General features: G+C 47.1%; 1 protein-coding gene across 3 annotated transcripts in view; it reads left to right on the top strand.

Annotated features, from left to right (window-relative positions):
• The window catches only part of LOC125311380 (Golgi-specific brefeldin A-resistance guanine nucleotide exchange factor 1-like), a 78,771-nt gene that overhangs the window by 55,436 nt on the left and 3,511 nt on the right, over window positions 1-19,824 (top strand). Inside the window, exons 3-15 of one of the 3 annotated variants that reach the window (XM_048269364.1) lie at window positions 1-42; window positions 678-786; window positions 1,930-1,990; window positions 7,236-7,290; window positions 7,833-7,913; window positions 9,852-9,887; window positions 14,364-14,493; window positions 14,702-14,904; window positions 16,333-16,492; window positions 17,134-17,345; window positions 18,048-18,146; window positions 18,291-18,485; window positions 19,495-19,687. The exon at window positions 1-42 is cut by the window's left edge and continues 77 nt beyond it. In XM_048269364.1, the coding sequence (XP_048125321.1) occupies window positions 1-42; window positions 678-786; window positions 1,930-1,990; window positions 7,236-7,290; window positions 7,833-7,913; window positions 9,852-9,887; window positions 14,364-14,493; window positions 14,702-14,904; window positions 16,333-16,492; window positions 17,134-17,345; window positions 18,048-18,146; window positions 18,291-18,485; window positions 19,495-19,687 (1,576 nt within the window). The remainder of the gene's footprint in view (window positions 43-677; window positions 787-1,929; window positions 1,991-7,235; window positions 7,291-7,832; window positions 7,914-9,851; window positions 9,888-14,363; window positions 14,494-14,701; window positions 14,905-16,332; window positions 16,493-17,133; window positions 17,346-18,047; window positions 18,147-18,290; window positions 18,486-19,494; window positions 19,688-19,824) is intronic. The other 2 variants (XM_048269365.1, XM_048269366.1) reach the window with 2 other exon arrangements.

Here is a 19,824-nt window from a genome sequence, read left to right as displayed (position 1 = left end):
GACCCCGCCAGTGACGAGGTGGTGCTGATGAAGATCCTACAGGTAACACACACACACACTCCCTCCTTATTTCTCTCCTTCCAACCCCATGTTACACACACACACACACATACACACACATACACAAACAGACTCATACACTCCTGCTTTCTTTCCTCCCCACACAATTTTACACACACACACAAACACACACAAAAACACACAGGCTGTCTGTCTCACAATCAGTCACAAATGTGCCCTAACACAGTTGCTGTGTGACACACAGACCAAGTAGTAAGTGGTGCTTTTGAAGGTTAACGTGTGTGTGTGTGAGGGGTGGGGCGCGTCAGGCATGTCTTTGATGTGCATGCCCTACTCTCATCTCCCGTCCCAGGAATAGACTCTCCAGCAGTTCCCACCACGGAGATGCTACACCCGTGTGTGTGTGTGTGTGTGTGTGTGTGTGTGTGTGTGTGTGTGTGTTTGTGTGTGTTTATCTGAGTGTGTGTGTGTGTGTGTGTCTGTCTTTCTGAGTGTGTGTATGACTCCGCCGCCACCAGGCACTGGGTGCATGGACATGTGTGTTTCTGTGGAATTAAGGATTTATCCGTGCTCTTCTGTGTTTCTGTGTGTGTGTGTGTGTGTTTCTGTGTGTGTGTGTGTGTGTGTGTGTGGGGGTGGGTGTTTGTGTGTATCAGGTTCTAAGGACACTGCTGCTAACGCCTGTTGGAGCCCATCTGACCAATGAGTCTGTGTGTGAGATCATGCAGTCATGCTTCAGGATCTGCTTTGAGATGAGACTCAGCGGTGAGCACACACACACAAGCACAGAAGCACAGAGATGTGCACGCACACACACACACACACAGATTCTCTCTCTCTCTTACACACACACAAGCACAGAGATGTGCACGCGCACACACACACACAGATTTCCAGTCGGATTGATGTCTTTACATCATCGGTGCCCGAGGGTCTTCCTACAGCACTGGCTAAGAGAGCCCAGTGAATTCTGCAGAGGTTGGGCACGACTCGCTTGCAGGGCAGAGAGAGCTCGGATGAACACTTACGAGGCGTTCCCTCTCTAATGCCCAGAGCTGCCCACACACTTGGCAGGAAGACCCCCAATAATAAAGATGATGGTCGTCATTATCTATGAGGGCCGCTGTTAGGGCAGCGCCAACGTCCTTTCAGATAAGTCCCTCCACTTGGCGGCCATGTTGATTGTGACACACTTTGGGCACTTATCGGGCATCTGTTTCGGCCTGAACTACACGTGCGCAAGGCTTCACGACACCAACTTGCTCCAGCGGCAAGATCACAACAGATGATTGGAACGATGTCTTCGGCAGAAATGGCATTAGGCAGCGCCCTCTGAATCCTACTCAATCATTTTTGAAACGCCATCAATTTTCTAAGTGTTAATGTTGTTGATAAAAACGAAATTAAAACAAATAAAGAATACACATAAATTAAAAACAATTATACAACAGCTACCACGAAGGGGTGCACTGGTTTTATAACTCACAGCCCTGTTATACAGGTGACGTATGTCACAGCCATGTTATAGAGGTCACGTACGTCACAGCCATGTTATTGAGGTGACGTACGTCACAGCCATGTTATAGAGGTGACGTATGTCACAGCCCTATCTTACAGGTCACGTATGTCACGCACATAAACATAGGAATAAGGAATGATGAGCTAGAATAGCCCCAAGATGGCAGCTGGGGGAGCTGATGGGACACATTTTCACGAGTTGAAATGTTTTTACTGTTTCTGCCTCTTGTGTGTTGATGTTGGATTTCTCAACAAGTCCACTCTTAGGCTGCCATCATTCACATACATGCACTAATGGCTCCTCTCTTTTTACCCCCCTCCCACACACACACACACACACATATATACACACACACACACACACACTCACACACACACACATCTAAACAGAGCTCCTGAGGAAGTCGGCAGAACACACACTGGTGGACATGGTACAGCTGCTTTTCTCCAGGTAAGAACAAAGTGATGAGAGGGAGGGAGGGAGGGAGTGGGGGAGAGAGGGAGTGGGGGAGAGAGAGGGAGAGAGAGGGATTATGATGTGGTGGATGGGGGAGGAGTGGATGAGAGAGCGGAAGGGAGTTTAGTTTTAGAGAGAGAGCACAGCTGTGTGTGTGTGTGTGTGTGTGTGTGTGTGTGTGTGTGTGTAAACTCCCAGCATGCGTAGATAGGGAGATAGGATTCAGAGCGGAGTGGTGAGACGGGGCAAGAGGTGGGGGGGCCGTGTCCTTATTGTCCTGCCGGTTTTAATCAATGGCCTGTAACGTGAGCCTCCGCAGGTTAAATCTGCACTGCAGGGTTGAATTACTCCCCGTTAGACACCCGCAATTAGCAGATTACTCCTCTCTCCCCCTCCGCTCCACTCCGCTCACTACCCACAATCCACCTGGACTGGACCACAGTTTACAGCTGAAGCAGCCAATCCCAGGCCACACTGTGGGCTAGTTGGACCAATGAGGGACAACAGAATACAAAGAGAATGTGCTGAGTTAGGTTTATTGCAAAGCACCAGTTAAAAAGGCAATACGCAACAATCAGCCGTGTTTTTATAATATACTATCAGTCAAAAGTCAGCCGTGTATAAGCCGTGTTTTTATATATATACCAGTACACACACACACACACACACACACACACACACACACACACACACACACACACACACACACACACACTCTACTGGTCAAAAGTTCCACTCCATTATAGACAGAATACCGGCTGAGATCAGTTGCATTGTTTTTTTTAATCAGGGCAGCAGTTTTCGGATTACATTATGTGCTAACATGATTGCAAAAGGGTTCTGCAATGTTAGGATAGAACTTTATTGTCACATATTCACAAGTACCAGTGAAATGAACCATCAACCTGTCCATACAAACATCCATATAATATGACGAGGGGGGTAGACAGGGCAGGGAGACAGGGCGTTGAGGAAGAATACAGCACAACATGAGGAGAGGGGAGGAGAAAAAAAAGCCCCCAGACTATGCTCCTGTGGGGAACCCCCAGACTATGCTCCTGTGGGGAACCCCCAGACTATGCTCCTGTGGGGAACCCCCAGACTATGCTCCTGTGGGGAACCCCCAGACTATGCTCCTGTGGGAGTACAGTGTGGAACCCCAGACTATGCCCTGTGGGGAACCCCCAGACTGGGGAACCCCAGACTATGACTATGGGGAGTACAGACTATGCTCCTGTGGGGAGCCCCTGTGGGGAGTACAGTGGGCCCCCAGACTATGCTCCTGTGGGGAGTACAGTGGGGAACCCCCAGACTATGCTCCTGTGGGGGGAGTACAGTGGGGAACCCCCTCCTGACTATGCTCCTGTGGGGAACCCCCAGACTATGCTCCTGTGGGGAACCCCCCCAGACTATGCTCCTGTGGGGAGACTATGGGAGGCCTGTGGGGAACCCCAGACAGTGGGGAACCCCAGACTATGCTCCTGTGGGGAGTACAGTGGGGTGTGGAACCCCAGACTATGCTCCTGTGGGGGGGAACCCCCAGTACAGTGGAGAACAGGGACAAAGCACCTCAGCAACAGCTATGGGAAGAGACTAGGGGGGGGGGGGAGAGAAAAAAATGGGAACCCCCATTCGTGGGGAACCCCAGACTGGGAGCCCCCAGACTATGCTCCTGTGGGGTACAGTGGGGAACCCCCAGACTATGCCCTGTGGGGAACAGTGGGGAACCCCCAGGGGAAAAACCCCATTTAAAATGATATAAGATTTGTGAACAGAATGTGCCTTTGGAACATTGAATGAATGGTTGATGATAATGGGCAATGTAGATATTGCATTAAAGATCAGCAGTTTCTTTCTACAACAGTCATTTACAACATTAATGATGAAAACAAGGACATTTGTAATTTGTAATGTCTCCTCCGGACAATTGCCTGTTAAGGTGTCCATGACTTGATATTTAATTTATATGAATTACTGTAAACCACCTTCTGTAAACCAACTGTACCGTATACTACAACTGTCTTCACTGCACTATATAACCTGTCCTGTCTATGCACCACCTGCCTATACTGTGTATATCACATTGCACTTTTTTGCTTTTTTGCTCTTCTGGTTAGACACAAACTGCATTTCGTTGTCTTTGTTCTTGTACTCTGCACAATGACATTAAAGTTGAATCTAATTTCTAAGTGACTCCAAACTTTTGAACGGTAGTGTGTATATATAAAGATATACACCCTACATTTATATATATAAATGACTAGAGCTGGTATCATCTACAAATTGATTAATTCATGGTATGTGGTGATGTGAAAGGCAGACAAAGCCACATGTCATCTCATTTAGCTCTCTTGTCTGACATGCATGTAAAACCCGCACTAACTGTGCTGTTGGATATGCAGACAAGCCTTTAACCCGCGCTAACTGCTGTTGGACATGCTAACTGCTGTTGGCCATGCAGACAAGCCTTTAACCCGCGCTAACTGCTGTTGGCCATGCAGACAAGCCTGTTGGGACCTAAAAAAATAGCAACCTTTGAATAGCAAAAGTAACAATTAAAACATCATGAGTTAGTCCACTTGAAGTTAACTTTTTACATTTTAAGAGCATTCCTTTTTTAAAACCAGTGCACATATTTGCAACAGATATGGAGTAATGGAGATATTTAGCCTCATCTGCGTGCGTGCGTGCGTGTGTGTGCATATTATCTTCCCCTGGTCTTCTCTCGTTGAGTTGAATATAATATTAAAGTCTTTCTCGTTGGTCTCTTGCCCAACCCCCTCCTGTTCATAGCTCCTTCATAATAAAGGTGTAAAAGTAATGAAGTGTGTGTGTGTGTGTGTGTGTGTGTGTGTGTGTGTGTGTGTGTGTGTGTGTGTGTGTGTGTGTGTGTGTGTGTGTGTTAAATGAAGAGTTGATGGGGTAAAGAGCTTAGAGGGCTGCTTAAACTGCTGTGGAGAGTATTAGCCATGTTAATCTGCTAGATCCACAGATCATCCAATATCGCAACGCGCAAGACACCACTCAATTACTGCTCAGTTATCAGGACCTCCTGACATCTCTCTCTGTGTGTGCGTGCGTGCGTGCGTGCCTCTGTGCCTCTTTCTCTTTCTCTGTCTCTGTCTCTGTCTCTGTCTCTGTCTGTGTCTGTGTGTGTGTGTGTGCGTCTGTCTCTTTCTCTGTCGGTGTGTGTGAGTGTGTGTGAGCGTGCGTCTCTTTCTCTGTCGGTGTGTGTGTGTGTGTGTGTGTGTGTGTGCGTCTCAAAGCCCTAGTGTCCACACCCGCCCCGCCGTGCTGGGCTGCTAATTTGTGTGAACAAGTCACATCGGCTGCTCCTTCCCACAAGCTGGGGTCAAAGGTCAGGGTTGGAGGGTCACTGGCCTCCAGCAACAGAGATGTCAGCCCTCTGACACCGCCGCGTCGCCTGTCCAAATTAATTTGCTCCAGCGCTGTTTGTTTGTTTGTGCGGCTGTGTGCTGGCTTTTGTTTACCGCCAGCTGTTTCCTCCATTCTCTCTGTAAAGCTCCAAAGCTAGGAGGCTGTGGTGACAAAACGCCGCCACACAAACGCTCCCAAATTAAACTCCCCCAAGCCCCCCGTGGTGAGACGCGTCTTAGCCACCATTAAGTCCACAAGCAAAGTGTCACACCTGCAATCACACTCTCACACAACGTTCAACGCGTTAAGCTGCATTTCTATGGGAATCACACCGGGGCCAGAAAGGGCTGAAAGAGCTGAACACCGAGCCCACAGCACTATCAGCAATGGCATCCACCGCACAGCATACAGCCAGGGCCTCTTACACCACTCTCTGGTGTTCGTTTGGCATACTTTGCGTATCGTTGATGTCATCGCCACACCTCAGCTGCCCTCGACTTGACACTTATTATAGCGTTGCCTAGCGATACTAGTTTTCATACATGACATTACCTACGATTACACTCAGTAGGCTAAACATCACAACTGGTGCTGCGCAGCGCCAATAGCTTATCATGACTTGGTGAACAGTGTTTTTCTTATGTGTTTTCTCAATGCATTCTAGCTACTGTCAGTGACTTGTGGTGCCAGCCAACAACTAATGTGAATCGCAAACTATATAACCAAAGGAAGTAAAGGATATTATTTGCACCTGCGTTCACCAAATAAAGGACTGGACTGCACCCTTTACAAACCGTACATTTTTTAATTAGCTTTACAGTTGAAAACTGAATTGTGCTCAAGAATGCTTTACTCATGTGACTGCTTCAGAGAATGCATAGACTGTATGAAATGGAGAATTCTATATTCTATAAAATAGTGAATCGTGAAGCATCTGCACCCCCACAGCGACATCTGCTTGCCTGGCATATGCACTACAGTGCTTTCTGACGATTTCAGTTCTTCGTGTAGATGCGACTTTTTCCGTTTTTTAATCGGAGGCGTAAAAGGTATGAAAGCAGTAAGAAAAAATATACCTGATAATTTCGTGTGGACGTGGCCTAAGACTAGCAGCTAGCTATGTTACAGGCCTGTTAAACCTTGAAAGAAGACTTGTTGGCCCTGCTAGGAGCTCTCCGAGCTCTCATACGGTCGCCACTGCTAGGAGCTCTCCTACATGCTAACTGACGATATGGCCGGCAATGTTGTGCTGTCAAAGATTTTGTGTTTCTACCCAGAACTTTGTAATGTCCTGGATTGCAGGTGGGAAGGACACATGTGTTGCCCTGTCCTTCACACACACCCTCACATGTGTTGCCCTGTCCTTCACACACACCCTCATATGTGTTGCCCTGTCCTTCACACACACCCTCACATGTGTTGACCTGTCCTTCGCACACACCCTCACATGTGTTGCCCTGTCCTTCACACACACCCTCACATGTGTTGACCTGTCCTTCGCACACACCCTCACATGTGTTGCCCTGTCCTTCGCACACACCCTCACATGTGTTGCCCTGTCCTTCACACACACCCTCACATGTGTTGACCTGTCCTTCACACACACCCTCACATATGTTGCCCTATCCTTCACACACACCCTCACATGTGTTGCCCTGTCCTTCACACACACCCTCCCATGTGTTGCCCTGTCTCACATACACCCTCACATGAGCACATGCCATCAACATGAATGTGAAGATGATTCCAGAGCTGGTTTTCTGATAAAGGCATAGTTCAAAAAGCTGCATAGTGCAAAGTGTTGCACGCACCCCAGTGTATGGTTGTGTGGTTGATGTTGCGGTTATCTCTTTGCTCTTAGATTGCCCCAGTTTAAGGAGGAGGCCAAGAGCTTCGTCGGGACCAACATGAAGAAGGTAACAACACATGAGCCTCCAGGGAACCCCAACCGGCTCCACTCACACACCTCCACTCATCTGTTTGTTCTTTTCTTTTTTGCTGCCCTATCCCTCTCCTCTTCCCGCCCCCTCTCAGCCACCTGCCAACCCCACCACTAGCTGTCCTGTCAGTCATCCTAATGCTCTTCTGCCATTGGCTGAACCCGCTGTCCATCATAAGATGCTGTTTTTTTCATTGGTTGTTGTAGTGCAGACAGCGCCCCCCTGAGGCAGGGCTTTGTGTAGACATGGGGGCGGCCTAGGGCTGAGGGGCGTCCAAATTTGGCAAATGTTCCACGCAAGCACCTTTTCTTTGAACTTTTGCATTTGCACGTTTTCTGTAAACATTCCAAATTGTTCTATTTAAATGGTAACCCCTTAGTCTTCCCATGTTTGTAAACAAAAAGTGTTTGATATTTTGAGCGTACCTCTGATCTGACCTCAGGGAAAGTTCCAGACGTGGCCTCATGTCTAGACGCCCCCCCTCTCACTCCACTCCCTCTGTGCCCGCCTCCTTCCAGATCCCAGGCTGTCTCCTGGAGCCTCACGATGTGATTGGTGCAGAGCAGCTTAAGCCCACCAATCAGACAGGCCTAGAGAGGGTACTGCTCACGTGCACTGGGCTTGGGCTGCTGGTCCCTGGTCGCTAGGTGACCGGTCCACTGCTAATGCATTGAAATACTATGGGTAGCATGGCTGCTGGTCGCTAGGTGACCGGTCCACTGCTAATGCATTGAAATACTATGGGTAGCATGGCTGCTGGTCCCTGGGGAAGGATGCATGCTGCTGGGGGGGTGAATCTGTGCTGCAGTGTTTTTCAAAAGTCCACAACATTCCTAACCTACTTACAACCTCTGTTGTTCACTCCATTGGAAAAGTAGCAGGACTTAAAAATGCCTCGTTTCCTTCATCTCTAGAGGGTTAACATCTTAGACTGTAGCACTGGCCCAGCTTTGATATGGCCTTGGTTTAGGACTAGTCCAGCTCAATCTGGCCTTGGTTTAGGACTAGTCCAGCTCAATCTGGCCTTGGTTTAGGACTAGTCCAGCTCAATCTGGCCTTGGTGTAGACTACTAAACTAGACTGTCCCTAATCGGGCTCAGATTCGTCAGATCAAAATGATGAGCTGTTCACACTCCACAAGCTGTCTGATGGAGGCTGGAATATTGAATATGTTTAACACACATTCTGCTGGAATATTGAATATGTTTAAGACACATTCTGCTTAGCTGTGCGATGGAGGCTGGAATATTGAATATGTTTAAAGCAACACCAAAGAGTTTTTTGTACCTTAAAATAGTGTTTCCAAAATTGTTTCCGTGGTTCATCAACTCGTAACAGGGTGAACGGCACTTCTGCATTAAACCGCGACCCTCTATCGGCTATAACCGCACTATGTAAGTTTGCCAGATCGGGTAGCGGATCTGTAGTTCGATGGAATGAGACATAAGAAACTACAAATTTGACTTGGATGATGTCGCAATACATTATACTTTCATAAATCATGCAACATATTCTACCTTGTCTATGGACATCGTTATTTGCAAAGCTGGTGCTGGATAAACAAATAGCGTGCGTGCAACAGAGGAAAAGTGCTTTGGTGTTGCACATATTCTGCTTAGTTTCCCATGCAATGCACATTATGCTAACTGAAGATGCATGTCTCAACTAACCGATATGGAGTGGACTTGCATGTCTATTAAAAGTGTGTGTTAGCGTGTTAGCGGGTTAGCGGGTCAACACACAGGTCCAGTCCACCCTTACCTCCGACGTGTAGTGTAGATGCTAAATCATTTCCAGACATGGATGGCTGTGTTTTTAAAGCGGCCTGACCGCTTCGCACTGTAGACCATGGTGGCAGTGTAGCTGTTGACCCCAGCAGGGGATCCTGAGAGATAGCTCTGGTCTTTTCTGACCGACTTGTGAATGCAAAGGCAATAAGCTCAGGTATGCGGAGGGAGAGTGGTGGCCATCACATTGCTAATAAATGTATGAAGGAGAGTTGACTAAGGCTTAGGAGGTATTACTGATGTGAGCAGAAGAGATCAGTAGCTACTGCTTTGTGTGGACAGTATAAAAGAAGCATGTTTGAGTGTGTGTGTGTGTGTGTGTGTGTGTGTGTGTTCGTGTTCATCTTTTCACTCTAGTAGTCCGTATTCTGTGTGTATTCATTTCTGTGGTTAGAGTCTCATCATATTGAGATTATGTTGGGAGGTGGGGAGCACTCCATGGTGTTTGTGTGTGAGTGAGAGAGAGCGAGAGAGAGTGTGTGTGTGTGTGTGTGTGTGTGTCTTTCTGTGGGAGCTGCATGATGTGTGTGTATGTGCATCAGTGTGTGTATTGTGTGTGCAGCACGGTGTGCATGGTCTTTCTGTGTACAAGTCGCATGATTGAATAGTGTGTGTGTGTGTGTGTGTCTGTGTGTGTATGTGTGTACACCCTGTGGTTATGCTTGAAGCAGTGTGTGTGTGTGCACATACTGGTGTGTGTGTAACACGTATCCCTTCACTAATCCTACCGCCTGCCCCTTCTTTCCTGAGGCTTACAATATCTTATGGAAAAACAAACGTGTGCAGGTAAGAAGCCCTCGCTAAAGTCACAGACCAGAGACTCTTTTTTTCTTCCCTCTCTCTCCCTCCCTCTCTCTCTCTCCCTCTCTCTCTTTCTCTCTTTCACTCTCCCTCTCTTCCTCTCACTCTCTCTCACTCTACCCCTCTCTCTCTCTCCCTCTCTCTCTCTCTCTCGCTGTCCCCCTCTCTTCCTTCTTTAGACTGCTAATACAGAAACATTCTTAGTGTTCTTCAATATCACCACTACATGAGGAAACAGGTGGTAGTTAGTGGATTTGTGAACGTAGACAGGTGACAAAATGTGCTCAATCTAAATGGCAGCATTTTTAAAAAAAAAAGCCTTGGAATGCATTGCAAACCTCCCTCTGTAGTCCAGCTCCCAGCTCTCTCTCTCTCTCTCTCTCTCTCTCTCTCTCTCTCTCTCTCTCTCTCTCTCTCTTTCTTTCTGTTTCTCTCCATCTTTCTTAGTCCAGCTCCCAGCTCTCTCTCTCTCTCTCTCTGTTTCTCTCCATCTTTCTCTAGAACCCCCCCCCCCCCCACACACACACACACACACACACACACACACACACAGACTCTGGGCCGATGCCACGCTGGCTCCACCACTGTGTGCAGCTTTGGCATTGAAGGCTTAGTGAAACCTGAAGAAGGGTTGAGAGCTATCCTATGTCCATTGGCTATCTGGCCGCGCCCCAGGCCTGTTGTACTCAGACTGTGTTTATCAGTGATGTTGCCAAGCAGTGCAACACAGTCTTCCCAGAGCTCCCTGCCCTGTCATCACCAACACGGGGCCACACTAGGGTAGTGGCTAAGGAGCCGAGTGAGCACGTACTAGCCCGGTCATCACCAACACTATGGTAGTGGCTAAGGAGCCGAGCGAGCACACTAGCCCGGTCATCACCAACACTTTGGTAGTGGCTAAGGAGCCGAGCGAGCACACACTAGCCTGGTCATCACCAACACTATGGTAGTGGCTAAGGAGCCGGGCAAGCACACACTAGCCTTGCTATTAATTGACATCTGTTAGTTGCTTTGGATAAAATTCAATAAAATAAAACCCTCATCTATCCCATAGAGTGCCAATGTCAATGTATTTATACAGCTTATTTTAAAATATAAACATGAATAAAATGTATTTGAAAAAGAAAATGTATACAAGAAATGAAAGTGAAGAGAATAAAATACAAAATAGCAAATAAACTAGACATGTTTAGGGGCCCTACATGAACCAAACAATGTAATATTTAAGGGGAAATCCATTGTAAAATGTATTTTGGATATGCTTAGCATGATAACGAGTTTAAACGTTCGTTGGGGAGCAAAAAAATGGGCCTTTTTTTATGGTAAAAAGATTGCTAGTGTAATTTTAAACCTTTTTATGAGGCTCAAAGTAGCCCGTAATTTCTTTGGTAGTATAATGAGGTTCCTAACATATAAAACGAGGCATTGACAACTTTGTAAATGTACAGATAGTTTATTAAAAAGGACTGTACACAGACAATACCTTGAGTCGTTTGCCGGTCGGCGCTATCTTGAAATTAAGTCCTTACAACACAGATCTCGCGTGTTTTTGACGGAAGTAGCTACTTCTCATTTATTTCCGTCCAAAACACGGGAAATCTGTGTTGTAGGGATGCATCGGATAAGCGTTTTTTGCTCCCCAACGAACGTTCAAACTCCATTATTCATTTTAACACCGGATTTCCCCTTTTAAACTAGTTAGTTATGGAGTAGTTATGGAGGATCAGATCGCTTATGTGTCTATTGAAGTCAAAAGACAACATCACTCATTAGTCCTTTCCTATCAAACTCATTTTAGTATATGGACTCCCAGCTATTGAAGCTGAAACACACACACTAGACTATTTCAGGGGTTTAGAGAGAGTAGGCTATTGAAGCTGAAACACACACACTAGACTGTTTCAGGGGTTTAGAGAGAGTAGGCTATTGAAGCTGAAACACACACACTAGACTGTTTCAGGGGTTTAGAGAGAGTAGGCTATTGAAGCTGAAACACACACACTAGACTGTTTCAGGGGTTTAGAGAGAGTAGGCTATTGAAGCTGAAACACACACACTAGATTGTTTCAGGGTCAGTTTAGAGAGAGTAGGCTATTGAAGCTGAAACACACACACTAGACTGTTTCAGGGTCGGTTTAGAGAGAGTAGGCTATTAAAGCTGAAACACACACACTAGACCGTTTCAGGGTCGGTTTAAAGAGAGTAGGCTATTGAAGCTGAAACACACACACTAGACTGTTTCAGGGTCGGTTTAGAGAGAGTAGGCTATTGAAGCTGAAACACACACACTAGACTGTTTCAGGGTCGGTTTAGAGAGAGTAGGCTATTGAAGCTGAAACACACACTATACTGTTTTAGGGGTTTAGAGAGAGTAGGTGATTGAAGCTTACAGTAAGTACACACATTACACTGTTTCAGGGTCGGTTTAGAGAGAGTAGGTGATCGAAGCTGAAACACACACACTAGACTTTTTTAGGGTCGGTTTAGAGAGACTAGGTGATTGAAGCTGAAACACACACACTTCTTATGTCCAGAAGCACGTTCAGCAGACACGCACTACTCAACACCTCAACAGTTGGGATCATGTAGAGGGAGAACAGGACTGAATGAGCGTGTGTGTGTGTTTGTGTGTGTGTGTGTGCTGCTAAGCTTCGTTGGCTACTGCCTTTCACCTGTCTATCATAATCATTCACTTGGTTCATGAAGTGACGTCTGCCAATCATCTGTGCTTGATGCAGACCTAGTGTAGTGATAACACTGTCCAGTGCAGACCTAGTGTAGTGTAGTGATAACACTGTCCAGTGCAGACCTAGTGTAGTGATAATACTGTCCAGTGCAGAACTAGTGTAGTGATAACACTGTCCAGTGCAGACCTAGTGTAGTGTAGTGATAACCAGGGCTTTGAACCGATTTTTTCCCCCAATCGGTTTGTTCCGAACAGAAACGGAATTATAACGTTTTTGGTTATGAGTTCCACCAATAAATTGACGTTCCCGAACCGCTTAGAACAAAAAAATACTGTTCCCGGAACGGTTAATTTCGTTCCTGTCAGCTGTTTAATGCTATAGAATTATGTCACATCTTTCTCATCCAGCTTAAACCAAATGTAATAATATTACAACCATTATTAAATAATAATAATTATATCATTAATAATAATAATAATTAAATAGGCCTACAATTATTTCAAATGTGTAGTTTATTGTTAAAAAGAAAATTTCCACACAAAGGTAACCACATTATTAAGACCGCGTGGTTATGCCACTTTCGGGCAACAACAAATTCCAACTGTCGGAAAGGCCATTTAGCCAAATGTTAAGCTAGTCCATCGTTAGCATGAGTCGACAAATATTGTGTTTGGAATGGCGTTTTAATTAACGATGGATCGTAATTTACCTTATTTAAGATGTGGAGTGGAGACTTTGTAATCCACGCTCTCTCTCCATTCAGTCAGCCGAATGTCGATGTGATGTCACACAGGAAGTGAACCTCAGCCGTCATGGTAGCGTGCACAGGAAAATAATTACCGGTACTTTTTTTTTTTTTTTGGTTAGGCAATTGAAAACTTTGGGGGAGCGAAATAAAACCCGGTATTAACCCGGTTAGCATTATTTTTAAATAAGTGTTCCTGTTCCAGAACATAAAAAATAATAACGTTTCGGTTTGGTTTCTGTTCCCCTGTAAAATACAAAAGTTCCGGTTTTACTTTCGTTCCTTGAACCGGTTCAAAGCCCTGGTGATAACACTGTCCAGTGCAGACCTAGTGTAGTGTAGTGATAACACTGTCCAGTGCAGACCTAGTGTAGTGATAACACTGTCCAGTGCAGACCTAGTGTAGTGTAGTGATAACACTGTCCAGTGCAGACCTAGTGTAGTGTAGTGATAACACTGTCCAGTGCAGACCTAGTGTAGTGATAACACTGTCCAGTGCAGACCTAGTGTAGTGTAGTGATAACACTGTGTCCAGTGCAGACCTAGTGTAGTGATAACACTGTCCAGTGCAGACCTAGTGTAGTGTAGTGATAACACTGTCCAGTGCAGGCGTGTGTGTGTCCAGTGACACTGTAGTGTAGTCCAATTACCTTAGTGTAGTGTAGTGATAACACTGTCCAGTGCAGACCTAGTGTAGTGTATAACACTGTCCAGTGCAGACCTAGTGTAGTGATAACAGTCCAGTGCAGACCTAGTGTGTAGTGATACACTGTCCAGTGCAGACCTAGTAGTGTAGTGATGATACTGTCCAGTGCAGACCTAGTGTCCAGTGCAGACCTAATGTAGTGATAACACTGTCCAGTGCAGACCTAGTGTAGTGTAGTGATGACACTGTCCAGTGCAGACCTAGTGTAGTGTAGTGATGACACTGTGTCCAGTGAATATGTCTGTCCTCCTGTCTGCACCATGAACAGTTCAGAACAGTCACTTAGATTTGTGTTTTATTGTGTGTGTGTGTGTGTGTTGCAGTTGAAGATGCGTGCAGGGGGTATGAGTGAGTCGTCTAAATGGAAGAAGCAGAAGCGTTCCCCCCGCCCCCCTCATCACATGGTCCGCAGCGCGTCAGGATCAGTAGATGCCAGCAGCAACAGCCAATCAGGTAAGACCTTTTAGCGGTCTCCCTTAGCAACAACTAATCAGGTAAGACCTTTCAGCGGTCTCCTTTAACAAGAACGAATCACATAAAACCTTAGAACCTGCCTCCCTCGGCTGCAGTCTGACCACAACTGTAGCTCTAATGTTTTTGTCTGTCTGTATTTTCATCTGTTTTGTGTGTGTGTGTGTGTGTGTGTGTGTGTGTAAAACAGGCTTGCCATATGTAGAGCAGTCGGGGCTGCCGGTGTCGGACAGTGTCCCGTCGTCCATGTCCAGCCCCACTACAGACAGCGGCCTGGACTCTGGCTCCAAGACCACCTCCCGAGAGGACCTCTCCGATCTGGAGCAGGCCAGCTCCACGGCAACCACTCCCCTCAGCCCCTCGGCCTCAGAGTCCTGTGCACCTGACACACAGGTGTGTGTGTGTGACTGTGTGTCAGTGTGTCACACACTTTCTGAGTAGACATTTGTGTGTCTGTTTGCGTGTGTTTGTATGAGTCTCAGACCACTTCTACATTACTCTGAATCAGTGTTGATACGGATTGTAAATCATGACAAACGCAGTGCCAAGTATGGGCACAAGGGAAGACATAACCATCAGATGCCATCAGCAAACTGGGGGGATATGGCCACTGCTTCTCGGCTATGTATGGATGCATGTAGGCTACGTTTAGTCCCGTTGTGTCCCATAGGCTATGTATGGATGCATGTAGGCTACGTTTAGTCCCATAGGCTATGTATGGATGCATGTAGGCTATGTTTAGTCCCATAGGCTATGTATGGATGCATGTAGGCTACGTTTAGTCCCATAGGCTATATATAGATGCATGTAGGCTACGTTTAGTCCCGTTGTGTTCCATAGGCTAGCCTACATCTTTTTAAACAGATCATTCGTTTTCGTTGAGCATGCTGCGACTTCTGTTTTGTTTTGCAGTTGGTCCGTGCAGAGCAGGCTACACTGTACCCCAGCTGGTCAGCTAGGCTATTGCGTAGTATTATAATCTATAGGATTATTGGTCAGCTAGGCTATTGCGTAGTATTATAATCTATAGGATTATTGCAGCCGTGGCCTACTGGTTAGCGCTTCGGACTTGTAACCGGAGGGTTGCCGGTTCGAACCTCGACCAGTAGGCACGGCTGAAGTGCCCTTGCGCAAGGCACCTAACCCCTCACTGCTCCCCGAGCGCTGCTGTTGTTGCAGGCAGCTCACTGCGCCGGGATTAGTGTGTGCTTGACCTCACTGTGTGTTCACTGTGTGCTGAGTGTGTTTCTCTAATTCACGAATTGGGATAAATGCAGAGACCAAATTTCCCTCACGGGATCAAAAGAGTATATATACTTATACGTATTGGTCAGCTAGGCTATTGCGTAGTATTATAATCTATAGGATTATTGGTCAGCTAGGCTATTGCGTAGTATTCTAATCTGTAGGATTATTGGATTGATTGCGTAGTATTATAATCTATAGGATTATTGGGTTGGGTTGATTGCGTAGTATTATAATCTATAGGATTATTGGTCAACTAGGCTATTGCGTAGTATTATAATCTGTAGGATTATTGGATTGATTGCGTAGTATTATAATCTATAGGATTATTGGGTTGTTGGGTTGATTGCGTAGTATTATAATCTATAAGATTATTGGCCAGATAGGTTATTGCGTAGTATTAATCTGTAGGATTATTAGGTTGATTGCGATTTTGATGTGACCACTGTGTGTGTGTGTGTGTGTACCAAAGTACCTAATTATGTGTGTGTGTGTGTGTGTGTGTGTGTGTATCTAATTATGTGTGTTTGTGTGTGCGTGTGTGTGTACCTAATTATGTGTGTTTGTGTGTGGTAGTGTGACGTGGAGCGTGCCCAGTCGGCTTCAGTAGAGTCCATCCCGGAGGTTTTGGGTGATCGGGACTCATTGGCTGACCAATCAGACTCTGCCTCAGTCCACGACATGGACTACGTCAACCCACGAGGCGTTCGCTTCACCCAGTCCACTCAGAGAGAGGGTGAGACACACACACACACACAAACCGTCCATTCAGAGAGAGGGTGAGACACACACAGTCCACTCAGAAAGAGTGAGACACATACAGACACTCTCCCTCTCTTCCTCTCCTCCTCTCCTCTCTCTCTCCTCCTCAGAGAGACACACACACACAGCAAAGACACACACCCAGCCCATTAAGAAAGTGCATGACTCTACTGTGTGCATGTGATAGGTGTAGCTCTGATTCCCTACGGGCTACCCTGTCTGAGGGAGCTCTTCCTCTGTGTGTGTGTGTGTGTGTGTGTGTGTGCATGTGATAGGTGCAGCTCTGATTCCCTACGGGCTACCGTGTCTGAGGGAGCTCTTCCTCTGTGTGTGTGTGTGTGTGTGTGCATGTGATAGGTGCAGCTCTGATTCCCTACGGGCTACCGTGTCTGAGGGAGCTCTTCCTCTGTGTGTGTGTGTGTGTGTGTGTGTGTGTGTGTGTGTGATAGGTGCAGCTCTGATTCCCTACGGGCAACCGTGTCTGAGGGAGCTCTTCCTCTGTGTGTGTGTGTGTGTGTGATAGGTGCAGCTCTGATTCCCTACGGGCTACCGTGTCTGAGGGAGCTCTTCCTCTGTGTGTGTGTGTGTGTGTGTGTGTGTGTGTGTGTGTGATAGGTGCAGCTCTGATTCCCTACGGGCTGCCGTGTCTGAGGGAGCTCTTCCGCTTCCTGATCTCGCTGACCAACCCGCACGACCGCCACAACTCTGACGTGATGATGCACATGGGCCTGCAGCTGCTCACAGTGGCCCTGGAGGCCTCGCACATCGCCCCCTACCAGTCACTACTGGTACTGGTCAAAGACGAGCTCTGCAGGCATCTATTCCAGGTATACACACACACACACACACACACACACACACACACACACACACACACACACACACAGAGATACACGCACACACACAGAGAGACAGACACACACACACACACATACACAGAGAGACAGACACACACACACACACACACACACACACAGGACAGACACACACACACACACACAGACACACACACACACACACAGATACACACATACACACACACACACACATGCATACACACACACACACAGAGATACATACACACACACACACAGAGATGCGCACACACACACACACACACACACACAGGGGACAGACAGAGACACACTCATGCTTTTTGGTTTCACATTCTCTTTCTTTTTTGCTCTCCTCTCCTTATCTCTCTCTTCCTCTTCTTTTCCTCCTCTCTTCCTCCTTCTCCTCTTGTCTCCTCATCTCCTCTCCTCCTCGTCTCATCTCCTCCCCTCCCTCCTCTTCTCTTCTCCTCATCTCCTCCTCAATCTCCTCGTCATCTCCTCTCATCTCCTCCTCCTCCTCTTCTCTTCCCTCCCCTCCTCATCTCTCTAATCTCTCCTCTCATCCTCATCTCATCTCCTCATCTCCTCTCATCCTCCATCTCTGTCCTCTCTCCTCCTCTCCCTCCCTCCTCTTCTCCTCTCCTCTCCTCTCCTCTCCTCTTCTCTTCTCTTCTTTTCTCTTCTCTTCTGCAGTTGCTGAGTGTGGACCGGATTAACCTCTACGCTGCCTCCATCAGGGTGTGTTTCCTGCTCTTCGAGTGCATGAGGGGACACCTCAAGTTCCAGCTGGAGGTACATACACACACACACAGACACATATACACACACTCTCTCTCTCTCTCTCTCTCTCTCTCTATCAGACCAGTGCTTGGACCAGGTTGTTTTCAGTATTGCAGATATAGACAAATCTCAGTGTCTGTGTGTGTGTGCGCGCAGATGTACCTGAAGAAGCTGATGGGCCTGATCACGTCGGAGAACCCCAAGCTGCCGTACGAGATGAAGGAGATGGCGCTGGAGGCCCTGGTGCAGCTCTGGAGGATCCCCAGCTTCGTCACCGAGCTCTACATCAACTACGACTGTGACTTCTACTGCTCCAACCTCTTTGAGGACCTCACCAAGCTGCTCTCAAAGGTGTGTGTGTGTGTGTGTGTGTGTGAGGCAGAGTCAGAGACCTCACCAAGCTGCTTTCGAACGTGTGTGTGTGTGTGTGTATGAGGCAGAGTCAGAGACCTCACCAAGCTGCTCTCAAAGGTGTGTGTGTGTGTGTGTGTGTGTGTGTGTATGTGTATGAGGCAGAGTCAGAGACCTCACCAAGCTGCTCTCAAAGGTGTGTGTGTGTGTGTGTGTGTGTGTGTGTGTGTGTGTGAGGCAGAGTCAGAGACCTCACCAAGCTGCTTTCGAAGGTACGGTTGGGGGGGTGTGTGTGTGTGTGTGAGGGAAACCTAACCAAGCTGCTTCCTGAGGTTGGTGTGTATGTTCATAATAGTTGATTGGTGTGTGTGTGTGTGTGGCTGATTGGTTGTGCACAGGCTTTGTGTATGCTAGTCGGTGTCTGCCTGTTTGTATTATGTCTGGGACTGTGTGTATTTTTGAGTTTATCTGGTGGTGTGTGTGTGTGTGTGTGTTTGTCTAGTGGTGTGTGTGTGTGTGTGTGTGTGTGTGTGCGTGTGTGTGTTTGTCTGGTGGTGTGTGTGTGTTTGTCTGGTGGTGTGTGTGTGTGTGTTTGTCTTGGTGTGTGTGTGTGTTTGTCTGGTGGTGTGTGTGTGTGTGTGTGTGCATGTGATTAGAAAGGCATGCATTGGTAACTCTATCTGTATACGACTGGTTCACTCCTCCAAACCTGTCCAAGGACCTCGTGCAGTGGCACTCTTGGGTGCATGTGTGTGTGATGGAGGTGCTTACTGCTACATTGGTACTGAGTGGTACTTGAAGCGTAATTTACGAGCAGTATGCTGGGAATGGTGGTGTGTGTGTGTGTGTGTGTGTTGGAGTGTAATTAACGTGCAGTATGCTGTGAGTGGTGTGTGTGTGTGAGTGTAATTAACGTGCAGTATGCTGTGAGTGGTGTGTGTGTGTGTGTGTGTGAGTGTAATTAACGTGCAGTATGCTGTGAATGGTGGTGTGTGTGTGTGTTCTGCAGAACGCCTTCCCGGTGTCTGGGCAGCTCTACACCACACACCTGCTCTCTCTGGAGGCGTTGCTCACCGTGATTGACAGCACTGAGGCCCACTGCCAAGCCAAGGTGCTCAACAGCTCTGCCCAGCAGGACCAATCAGAGACCTTAACGGCCGAGGAGGAGGGGTCAGTCAGCACAAGCGCTGATGCCTTGAAGGGTAACGCTTCCTCCCACATAGTCATCAGTGATGACACCAAGTCTCTAAAAGAGATAATAATCTACATGAGCTTCAATATGTTCTAAAAGAGATTATCTACATCAGCTTCCATATGTTCTAAAAGAGATTATCTACAT

The sequence above is a fragment of the Alosa alosa genome, chromosome 18, assembly GCF_017589495.1.
Source record: "Alosa alosa isolate M-15738 ecotype Scorff River chromosome 18, AALO_Geno_1.1, whole genome shotgun sequence".
NCBI lineage: Eukaryota > Metazoa > Chordata > Actinopteri > Clupeiformes > Clupeidae > Alosa > Alosa alosa.
The sequence above is the reverse complement of the archived record's forward strand: the minus strand, read 5'-3'. Positions and strand labels throughout refer to the sequence as shown.